Raw genomic sequence first — 14,109 nt, 5'->3', positions numbered from 1 at the left:
CAGTGTGCATGCCTTTAGGCTAAAACAAACCTTAGGTCAGAAGTCATGGGTAGCATCGGGGAATAATTTAGATCAGAAGGGACTTTGGGATGTTGTCTCTTCATCCCCCTGTACACATATATATTGATATCCTTTTAATTTGGTTCTGCTTCAAGATTTGCTTGTGAATGTCTCGAAAGAAAATAGCTGAGAATTGCTTTTATGCACAACCAGAGCATATCTTCTGGAATGATTCATTAGCAAGCCAGAGAGTAACACCTATATTTGCTTCCAAGCTTGTTTGCAGCTTTACTTGTGGCTGTCCATGTGCTGCGTTGCAGCACGGCATCATCCAAGAGGGTTTTACAAAGTTCAGGATAGCTTTCAGTGTCCTGCTTCTGAAGTCCTATCCCAACAGCTAACCTAAATCTTATTTATTTGGGTTACTTTATCTTTGCCCTGCCATGTTCTTAAGTATCTCACTGTTACCTTGCCTACCTCTTCTCCGCTCTACTGGGTACGGCTCAGGCTCTTTATGCTTTGCTTCACCTTCCTGCCTTCCTTCCTCTCGCCTGGGTTTTAATTCTTACTTTTAAAGCCCAGAGGAAGTTTTTTATCCCTTTTTTTCAGATGCACTCAATCCTCCAAGCCTCTTTCTGCCCCTAGGCTGCTTTTCACGGATTTCAGTGATAGCCGCCTTTATTTCCCTTCTCTGTTTTGAAAAATGTTCCCACAGACAATGTAGAAGCTTGCATGCAGATCTGCTCTTATCTCCAGTAACCCTTTCTGGACAGTAAGTCTTGGTTTAAATCCAAGGAGTATTACTGTTATTCACTGCTTCAGGCCTGCAACTGTGCATGTTGATTTACTGCTTCGAGCCCAGTAAGAAAATGGTAGTGATCGCCATGGTCAGCGTTCCCTATGTGCTGTGGGCTTCTGAATGGTGCGATTTAGGCTGCCTGAGACTTGCCAGCTGTTCTTTTGCTTTCAAAACTGCTATTTAATTATTATTATAGTAACTAACGTGAAAGAAAACAATAAGAAATAGCTGTAACGTATCAGTCTTGAAAAAAGCGGAACAAAACTCCCGCCAACTTGCTAGCAAGTCCTGACCAACAAGCAAGGTGGAGCAGCACCGGTTTCGTAGGTATTTACCGTTTTGGGACATCTCTTTGGACAAACCCCTGCTGCTGTGAAAAAGGCTGGTTCATCTTATCTGCTTAACTGCTTTGCTCCCAAATAAATCTAGGTGTTGAAAATCCTCCAAAATAACGTTATAAGGCCAGGGAACCCAATGGCTCCTTCTTCTCCAGTGCCCCAAAAGAGTTATGTCCTAGAGGACGTATGGTCTTGGTTCCGGGAAGCTGGACCACTGGTCGGTCAAATCTGACCGCGCCTCTGGCTGGTTTATGAAAGGCGAAGTAAGTTTAAATAAGTGCTATTTATAAGTAAGTGTGTTATAGATGAGACTAGTAACACTTGCGGATTCTTAAGGCTGACCAGTGCTGACCCCCGAAAAGCCCTGTTTTTAGTCCTCCACAATTTGCAACGTTCTTAAAGACTGAGCTTTATGCAGCACAAGGAATTTGCCCGTTACGTAAATTACATGCCGGCGGACAAATTCTTCAAGTCAAGTTAAATCTGTTTTCTTCCGCACCCGGAAAGAGAAAATGACCATTTAATTCTTGGAAATAAAAAAAATATCTTACTAATGGAGAGAGCCGTATTAGTGCAATTTAGTTTATAGTTCGATTTATTTGAGGAATGTGGAGGCAGCTCAGCCAAAGATGTTATTTAATGTTTAATTGCAATGGACTCGATGTGACAAAGAACCAAATGTTCTCATCAAAACAAAAATAGCCTGCGAGCTTTACCATGATACAGGGCCAAGCGCGTGGAGGTTTCTGCACGTTCAGGATCAAAACGGATCCTGCTTTTATTCATACGTATTTCATTCATCCCGTATTTTTACCTTTGCATGGTTACAATGACCCATATTTAGCTTCCCATCCTGTGGCTCTAAAGAGCCTTTTCCACATACACAATATTGCCAAGGATCATGTCATCTCCTAAAATGCAGCCTCGAGGTGAACCATGGGAACCGCAACCAGTATTTTCCATTTTTGCCGAGAAAAGCCAAGAGCAACTCAATGCAAGCCTATTTTAAGAAGTGCTTAAAAAAATAACTCCTGGATTTACTTAATTGTTAGTATTTATCACTGGGAAATGTAGTACTCTGCAAACACTGCAATTAGGGCATGTAGCGGCTTGGGCGCAACCCCATGCGCAACGCAGGCTATTATCAGCCTGGGTTTGAACCAAACAAAAATATTAACAGATCTTAAGCAGACTGGGTTTGATTGAAACTAGCCACTTAGCAATTAGAGTTTTAATTGCTTCGCAATTAAATTGGCAATTACAGCGCTCACAGTTCAGGTTGCAAAAGCTTAACACCGGTCCGCAATCCCAGAGGAAATTCCCTTGGGGGAAAAACGAAAGCGGGGGAAGGAGCATGCGAAGGAGCAGCCCTAAAGGCTGCTCTCCACCAGGGCTTGATCCATCTGTCTTCCTGACCTGATGTTTGATTGTCAAAACGGGCAGGAGGAGCGTGCGTGCTGCCCGTTTTCCCTTCCCTGCCAGCCCAGCTGTACTCAAGGATGCCTCTCCTGATTTTACGGAAAGCTTCGTTTCCCTGAAGTCCCAGGAGAGCTCCCTGCAATCCTGCAAGCCAGCCCCGACTCTGCATCAGGTTGCAAACCCGATGGCATTACAGCCAAATGCCATCCGTATAAAGCCCCCCCCGTAAACGAGTGTTTTCAAAGCTTCTGCTTCCAAAGTTTCTGCTTCGTCAGCTAATTTACTAGCTGCTAATAAAGATTGCAAGTTGCGGATGACAAGAGGAAAAATGAATGGGAATCAAGGCAAGTTGTTTTTCAGTACTGAGGGATTTTTTTTTTTCTGGTTTGACTATATACCTAGGTGACCAGCTTTTGCCTAAAAATCTATGCGAAGGAATGAGGATAAGGCTTGAGCTCTTACTATCCAAGAGGGTTGATGGAAAAACGAGGACAAAAGCTGCTGCTTGGTCTCTGAAGACAAGAGAAGCTGGCACAATGCTTTCTGTATAAAACATTGTTTTGCCAAAGGTGGGGCATGTTTTCAATAATACCGCCTGGAAGAGAAGCAAAGAGCCTCAGGTCGAATGGGGACTTCTGAGATCTGCCAGAATGCAAATATTTCGAGTTATGCACCCGTAAACTGACTTCTGGCAGTTATTTTTGCAGGGAGCTGGCTCATGACTTCTAGAGTTTCTTTCTGTTTAGAAGCCCCATGCTGTTCACCTTTTATGCTTACTGGAAGAAAACTAAATGGATAGCATGATTTGAGTTAGCGAATTGGTTTACGAAACTTTCCTTGCTGATGGAAGTGAGACGGCAAAGGCCTGTTTCACTCCTTGCACAGCAGTAAATGAAACGACTTATCAGTCGGATGATAGTGGTGCATATTTGGTCCATATGAGAATGGAGAAGAGTCGCGAAGGCAAAGTATAGCCACCATAGCTAAGCATCTACCAAGATGCTAAGATACAGAAATTTTAAATTTTGTAGTTTGGCTATATGAAAAATACTTCTATATTGTCCTCCATCAATGCCGAGAGCGTCTTACGGCTGGCAGAAAAATGCATGGATGCAAGCTAATGCTCTGCAAAATCAGCTCAGCTTTAAATTCAGTATCAATGTTGAATTCGATAATGCTCAATACTTGTGCTAAAACGCAGTTTTTTTCCAATCTTTTCTTCTTGCCTTGAAAAAAGTATCACTTGCATTATTTAATGTTTGTTTTACTTCAGTGTCAAAGGAAGCTGCAAATTTATCTTTCTCTCCATTAATTGATCAGTATTGCGTTGCATTTCTTTGGCTTATTTGTATCTGGCTGATATGTCAAAGAATACAATTTATTTTCTACCTGGCAAACTGCATTGCATAGGCTGTAATTGGGGGGGGTGGAGAGAGGGAGGATGAAATTCCTTCTGTTTATGGCTGTGCTATTTTTATGAGTCCCAAATAACTGTGGACTACCTGAGAGTTATTTTGCAAAAAGGGATGGAGAAGTGCTGATCGGCAGTGGCACGGGACTGCGACGTATAGCCTTGGAGAAGGTGTTGCTTATGTTTGTACGGGTGAAATTTCTTCTCTTTGGGAGATGCTGTGAGTCTGTAGGGCAAGCGCCATCTCTGCTTTGCATGAGCGCGGCCTCATTGTACGTTCAGACTGGGCTGTTCTCTGGTTGCTGATTTATGCAGGCTTTCCTGAAACACCTAGTTTCTGTTGTCTTCACGTTATTGCCTTCTTTCTGATTGTTTCCAGTAAAATACAGCAAATTTTATGTGAGCTGTTTCTTCTGTGGGCAGCAACGTTATATGTAAATTTGCAAAATGAGAAGCAGGCGCTAAAACCACAGCAGCATTTCATTAACATAACCTGTAGAAGAAGCTTTTAAATTACTGCGTATGAAATTCATGTTCATTACCTTTCAGAAAACAATTTTTGGTTTTGTATTGAGAACGTAATTTGTATTGTTGTATTACACTTCTGGAAAAATCAGACTTTTTTTCTTTCTCCTGAGAAGATGTGCTTCACAGTTTTTGTGTATCCTCACTGCAATATATCCTTTAAATATTTGTATTAGGTATAAAACTAATTTGAATATAAAAGTTAAAGGAGCATTCAAATTACTAATTAAAAAAAGTAATTGCTAAACTGTTATGAATAGTTATTTGTGAACACGTCAAATTGTGCCATTTGAGTACTTTTCAGATAGAAAAATGTTTATTTAAATTCTGAATTCATCAAAACAAATGCTAATTGTCTGTTTTCTGACTATTATCTAAACTCTACACCACTTGATGTCCTGGGAATTTTCTATCGTTATCTTTCACTTAATGCTAATGGCTTTGTGATTTTGCTATGAAACTGCAAGTATGTTCAATTTGAGCGCTACTTGCCTACCCGAGGCTTCCTAAAGCTTATGATTTTCTCCTAAGGTCTTCAGCTGCTGCTTGAACCTCAGTGTATATTTTATAATACACAGAAACCAAAATATCGTCTGACTTTTTGAAGCAGATCCCCTCTTCTGTAAGTGCAACTAGTTAGTTTGCCTTGATTTTGGTTTTGTTTGGAGTGCAGTCAGATGTATTTTTGACTGTATTCAAACGTTTTGGTGGGAAATCTTCTCCATTACCCTTTTCTAATTAGCGTTTTAACTTCAACACCAGTATGCTTCTTGCCTATTGGTGGAAATGGCTGATGCAGTTAACAGGGCTGAGAAGATTATAGTAGGAGGTCTCCAGAACTTAGTTTGGCAGTATCATCCCTGCTGTTTTAAGGCAGTAGAACTTGCTTCCACAGATCTCAAAATTCTTTGCTATAACAGGGCAGCAACTGGCATCAAGGGGTGGCAGTAATGGCTCAATTTTATAACCGTGGAAAACTGCAAGGTGGATATGAGCGTGCATATACCTGCAGAGGAGGTTGGAGGTCCACCTGCTAGCTCGAGAAGTGGGATTATCTGCACCAGTGTTGCAGTTGCAACAGTAATAGCAATAGGAATGATAGTAATAGCAATAGTAATAGCAATAGTAGCTGAGCTGCTATTTCTGTATATCACTCTTGAGAGCTCTTTTGAAGTGCAACACAGCCCTTTCCAGCCATCGTTGTGCCTCTCTTGGTGGTTTCCTCGTGCAGCTTGCCTCCCCCCTTGGATAGCCTCCATGGATAACGAAGTCTTGACTTTCTAATCATACGTGAAAGTGAGTGCACCTCGCAATTTTTTTAGCACTGAGAGAGAGAGAGCCCTCGCAGCCTCTGCTATAAATAGACTCAGAATCCAGCTGCTTATTTTTAAATCTTTACAGGAAAACAAATGGGATGCGGGAATGTATGCCATATTCTTATGAAGATGGATGATAAGCATGGATTGCTGTGGGAAGCAACAGATGACACCTGGAGCAGTGTGACAGGGGACTGAAAAGGCTTTCAAATAACACGCTCTGTGCGTTTTTGCACCGGTTTTGGGTGGCTATCTTTTCTCTAAAACCAGCCATGATCCCATGAGCTGGAAGTGAGGCAAGCTCGTTCACCTTGCACATCTGTTGTTTAGCTTTCTGCTGACGTATCGCTGCTGGAGCTCCCCAGAAACTCTGCAAGCTATTAACAAAATGAATCTTCAAACTTCTTTAGGAAATGTGAAGCAGCATTAATGGTTCCTTTTGCTTGTTCTTAAAATAGATACCTGTTTTTGTGCTTGATATTAGACTGATATTACAATAAATGAGTTTAACCTCATTCAACTAATCAATTAACTTTTAAAGTGAAGTCAGCAGACACTAGGAGTGGAAATGCGGTCCTTTGGAAGCTAATGATACAGATAATGCTCAACAGCCTGAGAATTAAATTCTTGAGTTATCTTCTTCCTTAGGCCCGAAGTACTGTATTGCATATTCTAGGATTTCGCTGATCACCTTTGCCGTATGAATAATGGTGAATGTTTTCTTTGTGGATATTTAGTACTAGGTGCTAACAGTGCATTAGCAGTGACTAATATTAATCTGATGGAAGCTGCGTCTTTAGATCTTCATTTACCTGTTAACATTTACACATTGGCATAGTACGTATGGCATGATAGGAGCTGCAGAACTGCGTGCATATATCAGCCCAAAGCGTCTGGCCAATTTTTTCCAAAGAGAATGTCGTTTTGCCTGCTGATAGGCATATGATTTTGCTGTACCCTCATAAAGTTAGAAAATGGATTTATTCCGTTTGGATTTATTCCATGGATTTATTCAGTGTATTTATTCTACTGCTCAGGTTTGTTTATACATTGGTGTGAAGGAGTGAGGCGTTTAGGGGTGGATGAAAAAAAAAAAGGGTATATCAACAAAAACCCCTACAGATGTTCAGCTTTTTCTCCATAGATGAATTTTATGAACAGGCCTCTTATCTAAATAACTTGTTTCTGCAGTCCCTCAAACAGCAAACTGATTTCAAGGTGCTTAAGTAGAATTAGGTAGAATAGGTAAAATTAGATGGACAAAAAAAAGGGAAAAAAAGAATGGCGATGTTTCTTTGAAGAAGACAAAACGTAGCAAATGGTGCTGCTACCCTCCCTCGCATTTCTCCCGCTGCGCGTCTGGGAGTTTGCACGAGACGGATCTGCTTTTGCCTATTCACTGCTTTCCTATAAATAAAATGCAGTATATATGAAAAGTCTGTGTAAGCTTTTTCTGTCTTGGCTGTGTTACGGGGTTTTAATTTCTCTCTTCTGGCGTAACGCTGGCTGCGCAGCCTGGCACTGGGCCATTTTTCAGTATTTCTTGCCCTTCCCCTTAGTGAAAAACTGCATTCAGGAGTCTGTCAGGAGCACATTAAAAGCAAAACCTCCATGCGGGGGCGGGGGGCTCTGCTTTAACATAATTTTTGGTGTCAAGATGCCGTAGAATACAGGATTTATCGATGCTTTGCTGCGAGTCGGAGGACGTTTGTAAGCGTTAGCTATCTGCAGTGGTTTTATTTGTCCCCGATTTAGTACACGTCCTCTGCATGTCTCTTGCTTTAATATAATCTTTGCAAAACCTCAATGATTAATGTGTGGAATATGTGTGTCGATCACAACTTTGTTTATTCAGGCAGTTTTTTCATAGCTGATTTGTTTTTTTCTTTCCTGGAATATTTTTGCTTTTGCTGATTGGAAACTTTTGGTGTGTTTAAAAATTGGGCAGCTCATGGGGTTTTCTGCAGTGGAACCGTGATTGCGATTCAAAGCTGAAGGACTAGTATATTGGGTATAAAGAAACCTTGAAATCAGAGCACTAAAGTATATTTGCACTACCCCAATATGCAAAGCCCAGGCTGCATGTGCTGCGAGTCATCTGGAAAGTGGTAACTTTTCATCTGATAAATAACGAGTTGTTTTTGTCTTTTTTTAATTGAAGCATATGTTATTTAAGGAATTAGATTTGTATCGCATCAGGCAGCCTAAGGCCCTCTCTCCTCTAAAGAACCTTTTTTTTTTTTCCTACAAATGCTCTGTGCCTTTAAAAGACGTTATTTAAAGGTTATCCTACTTTAATCCAGTATGTCCTTCTGTTCATTTCAACTTCACGTTGCCCTCTTTCTTTATGAAAATATCTGAATGTTTCTGTTCAATTTGAGTTCTCTTATTATGTATCTGGCAGAGATACTGTGTATTAAGCTTTTTTAGAGTTCTCCAAGTTTGCTTTTTCTTGGTGGCATGTTGTTTCCGTAGAGTACGATGGCTAAACTGCATTTCCAGTTTAGGTGGACAGAGTATATAATGCTGTCGACTTAAGTACAGATAGCTAGGCCTGGCAAAATTGTATTTTATGCTACGTAATTTATGCAATAGAAGTTTCTCTTTGTGATAGTGGTTTTGTTTTGCAGGGAATAACATTAGATCCCATCAGCAGGAGATAGAGTTTTATAATCCCTTAGCAAATTATTTTGAGTTATGTGTTCTTGCAAACCTTCAAGGTTAACTTTGGTAGCTGACGTACCAATTTAGACGGTCTTAAGGCAAGGAGGAACCAGTAAGATGTTGCGCTCTCTCTTACAGAGCACCGTCCATAGAGAACAAGCTGGTAATTATTAAGTTTTAGGGGACGGTATAGCAGTGAGCATTGGCAGGACCCCTCAATTATCTGCTCCCCAGTTTGGGGACGGGAGAAGCTTTTTAGTGGCTGAGAATATTTGCAATTATCATTCTCATATTTGCAGTTCTCCTTTCTTGCCCTATTTTGTTACATCCGAAACGGTGGTTGTGGGTACGATAACCTTGCTTTCCCCCCACGCGCCTGTACTGCGCTTTCTTCTTGTGTTGTTACTTATATATGCACAAAGTAAGTGATGGGGCTGTTTTCATTTCATTTCCCTCTCTTGCCACTCTTTCCTCTGATGTCCATTGAAAAATCGTAAATTGGCCCTGAGCTGCTTTCCTTCCATTCAACCATTGCTTTTAAATACCCCTTATATAGCTCTTCTCTGCGCAGTATCGGTAAGCAGATAAAACAGACTTGCTCCAGTAAGATGAAATGTTCAAAAAGAAAAGGTGCTGCAAGATGCGAATTAAATAACGGTCACGGGTCAAAGTAATTTTCCTTTTGATAATGGCTGTGTTAGTCATGGACGAGTGTTCTCGGGGATTAGTTTCTCAGCGAAAATGAGCAAAATTACTCCGCGGTTTTCATGTGTGGTGTTAAAGACCTAAATCTTCTCATTTTTAATGCAAAAAAATTGGAGGAAATTTCACCCGAAAGTGTGATATGTGAAGCAAAGTTCACATTGAGCTTAGTGCACCACTTCCTGACTCTACTGATACTCCGCTAGGCAAATTCAAGAACTAAAAGCTTATATAGGCAGTAGTTATTTTTAAGCTTTCTCTGAGTGCTTCTTTAATTTGTCTTCACGTTGTAGGACTCTGGTATTTTTATTTATAGTTTGACAGAGGTACTAAATTTTAAAATGGGTCTGGGAGAAATTTCCTATTTAAAATGGTCTTACTTTTTTCTCGCAGATGGGAAGGTTGAAGTGACGAAAGAAGGTGTGAAGTTGTGCACCATGGGACCTGGCAAAGTATTCGGGGAGTTAGCCATCCTCTACAATTGCACCCGGACAGCAACTGTCAAAAGTAAGTTTGTTTTTGAACTTACATACTGAATTCCTTAGGATTTTAATATTAGGCTTATTAATTCTAGTTAGCTGGCTGCATAAACGTTCGTATGCGAAACCATATAAAAATACTTCAGCTTTATTAATCTGGTCCTGGTTTTCCAAAGCACGCTATGGTGATGTTGAACTGAAGGTCGGTACTTAGAAATGTATTTCTTTCTTTGGACCTTGGCCAAGTTGCTGTTCACTCTCCCAACTTGAAGACGTTTTGTTTCAGTTAATTTTCTGCTGTCAGTAGCCGAGCCCCTCAATACCACTTTCCCCTGAAAGAGCTTAATCTCCCAGAAATGGTGGGAGGAACATTTTTCACGCATAGGGAAATAAGAGTGGAGGAGAGCTCATCACTTCAGGCTTTTGTTTCTTCAACCTGGGAGGCTTCAGTGTGATTCCTTGCCTTGCCATCGACTTCTTTTTGCATCCCAAGCAGCTTCTTCCAGGAAAAGAGACGATGTCTACCAAGGTTAGCACTAGCTGGGGGAAGCTCATTAACTCCGTAATCAGTAAAAAAGGAGAGAGAGTGAGGCTTTGCTAGGCACCTGCCCTAATGTACTGTCCTCTAGAGGAGACTTGTGTCTTTCTTCTTGATGGGTTTCCCTGGTTAGTTTCTGTGAACATCTCTATCAGACTTCTAACGTCTCAGTTCTCCCTAAACGAAACTGGAACTAGTAGCCGCTTCTAACATCTCGAGCATATTGGACATCCGTAAGTATTACAAATTGTCAAGAACTCTCCACGTGTCAATCCAGGCCAGGAGGGCAAGGTAAGGGAGATGTACCACATGGCCGTCACAGATGTTGGAAACTTGTATAATTTTCCATGAAAGGTTGACGTATGGCTGCATTTGTCTTCAGTCTCCATGTTGCATTCCTAATCTGCTGTACACTCTCAGGCCACCTGTAGGGATGAATCATAAATGATCTGACTGGGTAGGAGTTTTCTCTGAGCCACGATGGGTAGGGATACGACCAAGATGAGTATGTTGCTGAAGCATATCTTGTCCTTTTGAGTTGAGTCTTTAAGAGGAACTCTTATGTATTTCTTAGCCGACTAAATGGGCAGAATCGGAGGGGAAAAAAAGGGGGATCAAGGATTCCCTGCTAAAAGTCTTTAGCAATTCTCCAGTAACTACTGTCTTCTATGAATGTTGTGAGCGCAAGCATGGGTTACACAATACGTGGAGGGAAATCACATTACCATGTAGAACAGAAACATATTTTCATTTAAATTCAGCTTATAAAGAGTTGAGAATCGGGATGCATGGTATCGCAGTTCATGACCTTGAGGTCCAGAGCTGCCAATGACATCTTAAGCAGAGAGGTTTTATGTGAGAAGAGAAATAGTTCTGTGGTTTAAAGACACTGTAGTGGAGGAGTTAGAAGGAAGCAGATGGGATAGATGATGAGGATAATACAGAGACACAGAAGTACTATCAAAATGAGGCATGAGTCCCCATTCAGAAGAAAAAGTCTTTTAAAAGTATCTAATTAGAAAAAAAGTAAGAGAAGAAATAGGCAGAAATGTCAAGACAGGAAAAGATAACTAGATGTTCTTGCAAGGAACATGCTTCTCCATAATCCCAAAGAACTTGACTGAGTGACTCTGTTTTCACCTGTGTAAACTTCATCTCTTTAAAAATGCTAACTGGCTAACCCACAGGCAGTTCATCGGCAGCTCAGTTTATACTTCCAAGAAATCCGTAATCCCAGATATTGCAATTTTAGTTAGGTGTGCCAAACGTGCACGTTGTACAAGTCATGTGTAGCCCCAGCGAGGAGAGCATGTGTACAGAGCCACAGCACCGGAGACCTCAGGGCTGCTTCAGCCACGGTGTATTGGGTGCTTTTATGAGACACTTTATCTCCCTCTCATATTAGTCTGCTGGGAAACGAAGGGGACCGTGGCTACGAACGGGAAGCAGGTATTGATCTACTCCATCCTGCCCGTACTTGCCTTCCCTGTAGGTGCGTTATCCATGTAGAGGTATAGTCTATGTCTCTGTCTGAGTAAAATTTTGGAGGATTGGTGGTGATGTGGAATTCACGGAAGTCTCAAGCTCTTGTTATGATACAGTTAAAGGAAATGGGAAGGAGAAGGGAAAGAGGGGAGATGCTAGATTCCTAGGAAAAGAAATGAGAGCGTGATTATTGTTTCTTTCCTGTTAGAAATACAGAGCCAAAAGGGACCCGATTCCTGGTGCTGTGAGCACTACCTCATATAACGCTGTGTAGTCATACTGTTTCTGCATAATGCTTGTTTTCATCCCATTCCTACCAGTGAATTGAATAGGAAATAATCCTGCCAGCAGCTTTTACCATCAGCTTTACTATTACTGCTTTTTTTCATATGTTTTCACGAGCCATCACTTCCAGATTGTGACTTGATACTTGGTTTTACTTTTCTCCTGGTTAAATCAGGGGCAGTGGTAGGGTTGCTACTATAACCATCCTCAGAGAGACCTTTCTTCACGGAAGAGGGGGCTGCGTTTGTTTGTTATACTCTATTGCTTGCCCACTGGTGTCGTAAAATTGGGATAATACGCACCGTCTTCTGCAGGCAGCTGTTGGGCATGTACGCTTGCTTACCATGCTAGAGGTCGTCAAGTCTGAGGACAGCTTTTAGCTTCGCCAGGTTTATTTTGGGAGAAGTAAATAATTGATAAGTGTGATGAAAATAGACACCCAATCAACCCTATCGCTGGAGGCGGTGAAGGATGTATCAAGGGGCATCATCCAACCATCATTTACAGGAACACTTTAAGTCAGGACTTCCCAGTTTTCAGGAGATGGGTTTCCACTACCTTTACAGTGTCAGAAGTTGCCTGCCAGTACTTCGTTACAAGGACTTTAAGTGTTTCTTTTTAAAAGATGACGTTCCAGCAAAGACTGAAGGAAGAATGCTTTGCGGTTCTGTGAAGTTCAGCAATGCCTTTGGGCCATGACAATGTGTCAGCCGCGTTGACATCGCATTGCTGTAATGGGTTCGTATGTGTACTGTTGCTTTGGCTTTGTAAATAATAAAGTTCTAATATCGTTACTCACGGCATTAGTCTATGTTGGCTCTTCAGCTGAGGCTCCCTCTGTGGGAGACTGCAAATTTAAGGGCATATATCACTCTAGGAAGAACTTTGTCTTCAAAAAATAATTTAAGAGAGCTTGAATTTTAATTATTCTTATCTGAGTCCTTCTTGGTTCATTTTGACCTCTCTTAATGAGAGACCATGCAGGTCTTTTGAAAGCTTGTTCTAAGAGAACGATTATAATACTTTTGCAGTCTGTATTATTACATTCTTAAGTAAAAGTAGGAGAGGTGTACAGGTCTGAGAAGAAAGAGCTTCTGAATGCCCAAGGGTTTCTCCTGATCTCAGTGAGGAAGGTAGGGCCGCATCGCATGAATAAGTGGTTTGCTGTTTAAGACAGCTACTACAAAGTTTTTGACACCTTATTATTGGCTGCTAATTTGAAGCTTTTGCTTTCCATTCTCAAACGTTACTGCAAGGAGAAATTTTCTTTTTTTTTCCCTCCGATGAAGATTTTTCACTCTCTTGCTCCAAGTAAGTCATTGTCATGGCTTTCTCAAGTGCTCCTGTTGCTCACAGATCCACTTCCGTTACATATCCAGCAATGGAAATGGAAATCAGCAGCTAGATTTTTCCTGTACCTGTGGTTGATCCAGGGCTCTCAAATGGCCCAAAGGGAATATTTGAGGCTGCTCACAGCTTAAGAGGAGAGTCACAGACTTTCTACAGCCTGATTCTAACAAATAATTTTATTCAGTGTATTAGAATAAGGAGAAGGCAACTTCACTTATTTGTTATTAAAAATGAATGATTTCATAGCTAAAATGCTGTCTTTAATCCTCTGGGAGAGTAATAAACTCTAGATATGTCTGCTTACCCGTATATCCCAAATTGCCGTTGTCTCCTCTTGGAGGAAACAAGTTCAGTGCCTTAAAATGGTAAAAGCCGTAAACTAGGTTTTCAGATCACTCAGAAATCACATTGTTGACTCAGTGTGTGACCTGAGTACTAAAAATATACTGGGTTTCGGGTTGGGTTTTTTATACTTCTGTTCTGGCTAGCTGTCTTCTCCCCACCGCATGTGCAGGTTAATACTAGGCTGAACGCTAGCGTGTCTGAAATCTCCCTGTCCATCTAGTGCTAGTGCCGAGGCCAATGGCAGCATGGGGATAATTTGCCACAGTTGCAGTCCGTCGTCCTAGCGCGGGAGTCCAGTTGGGTTAAAGGATGCTGGAAAAGTCCTGTGGAAAGTTGCCGAGTTAATTAGGAATCTTTCCTGTACGCTAAAGAAAGTTTGTCTTGCACCTTTCCAAGCAAATGGGATTTTCAAGTGCATTATTGCAAGAACCTGAAGGAAGCGAAAAGATACAT

General features: G+C 41.3%; 1 protein-coding gene across 4 annotated transcripts in view; it reads left to right on the top strand.

Moving 5' to 3' along the window:
- PRKG1 (protein kinase cGMP-dependent 1) overlaps window positions 1-14,109 on the top strand; it is a 543,168-nt gene that overhangs the window by 189,330 nt on the left and 339,729 nt on the right. For all 4 annotated transcript variants that reach the window (XM_068951109.1, XM_068951107.1, XM_068951111.1 and 1 more), the window contains exon 3: window positions 9,568-9,681. In XM_068951109.1, the coding sequence (XP_068807210.1) occupies window positions 9,568-9,681 (114 nt within the window). The remainder of the gene's footprint in view (window positions 1-9,567; window positions 9,682-14,109) is intronic.

The sequence above is a fragment of the Struthio camelus genome, chromosome 7 (genome assembly GCF_040807025.1).
Source record: "Struthio camelus isolate bStrCam1 chromosome 7, bStrCam1.hap1, whole genome shotgun sequence".
Classification (NCBI taxonomy): Eukaryota; Metazoa; Chordata; class Aves; order Struthioniformes; family Struthionidae; genus Struthio; species Struthio camelus.
This window is presented reverse-complemented; position numbering and strand designations above follow the sequence as displayed.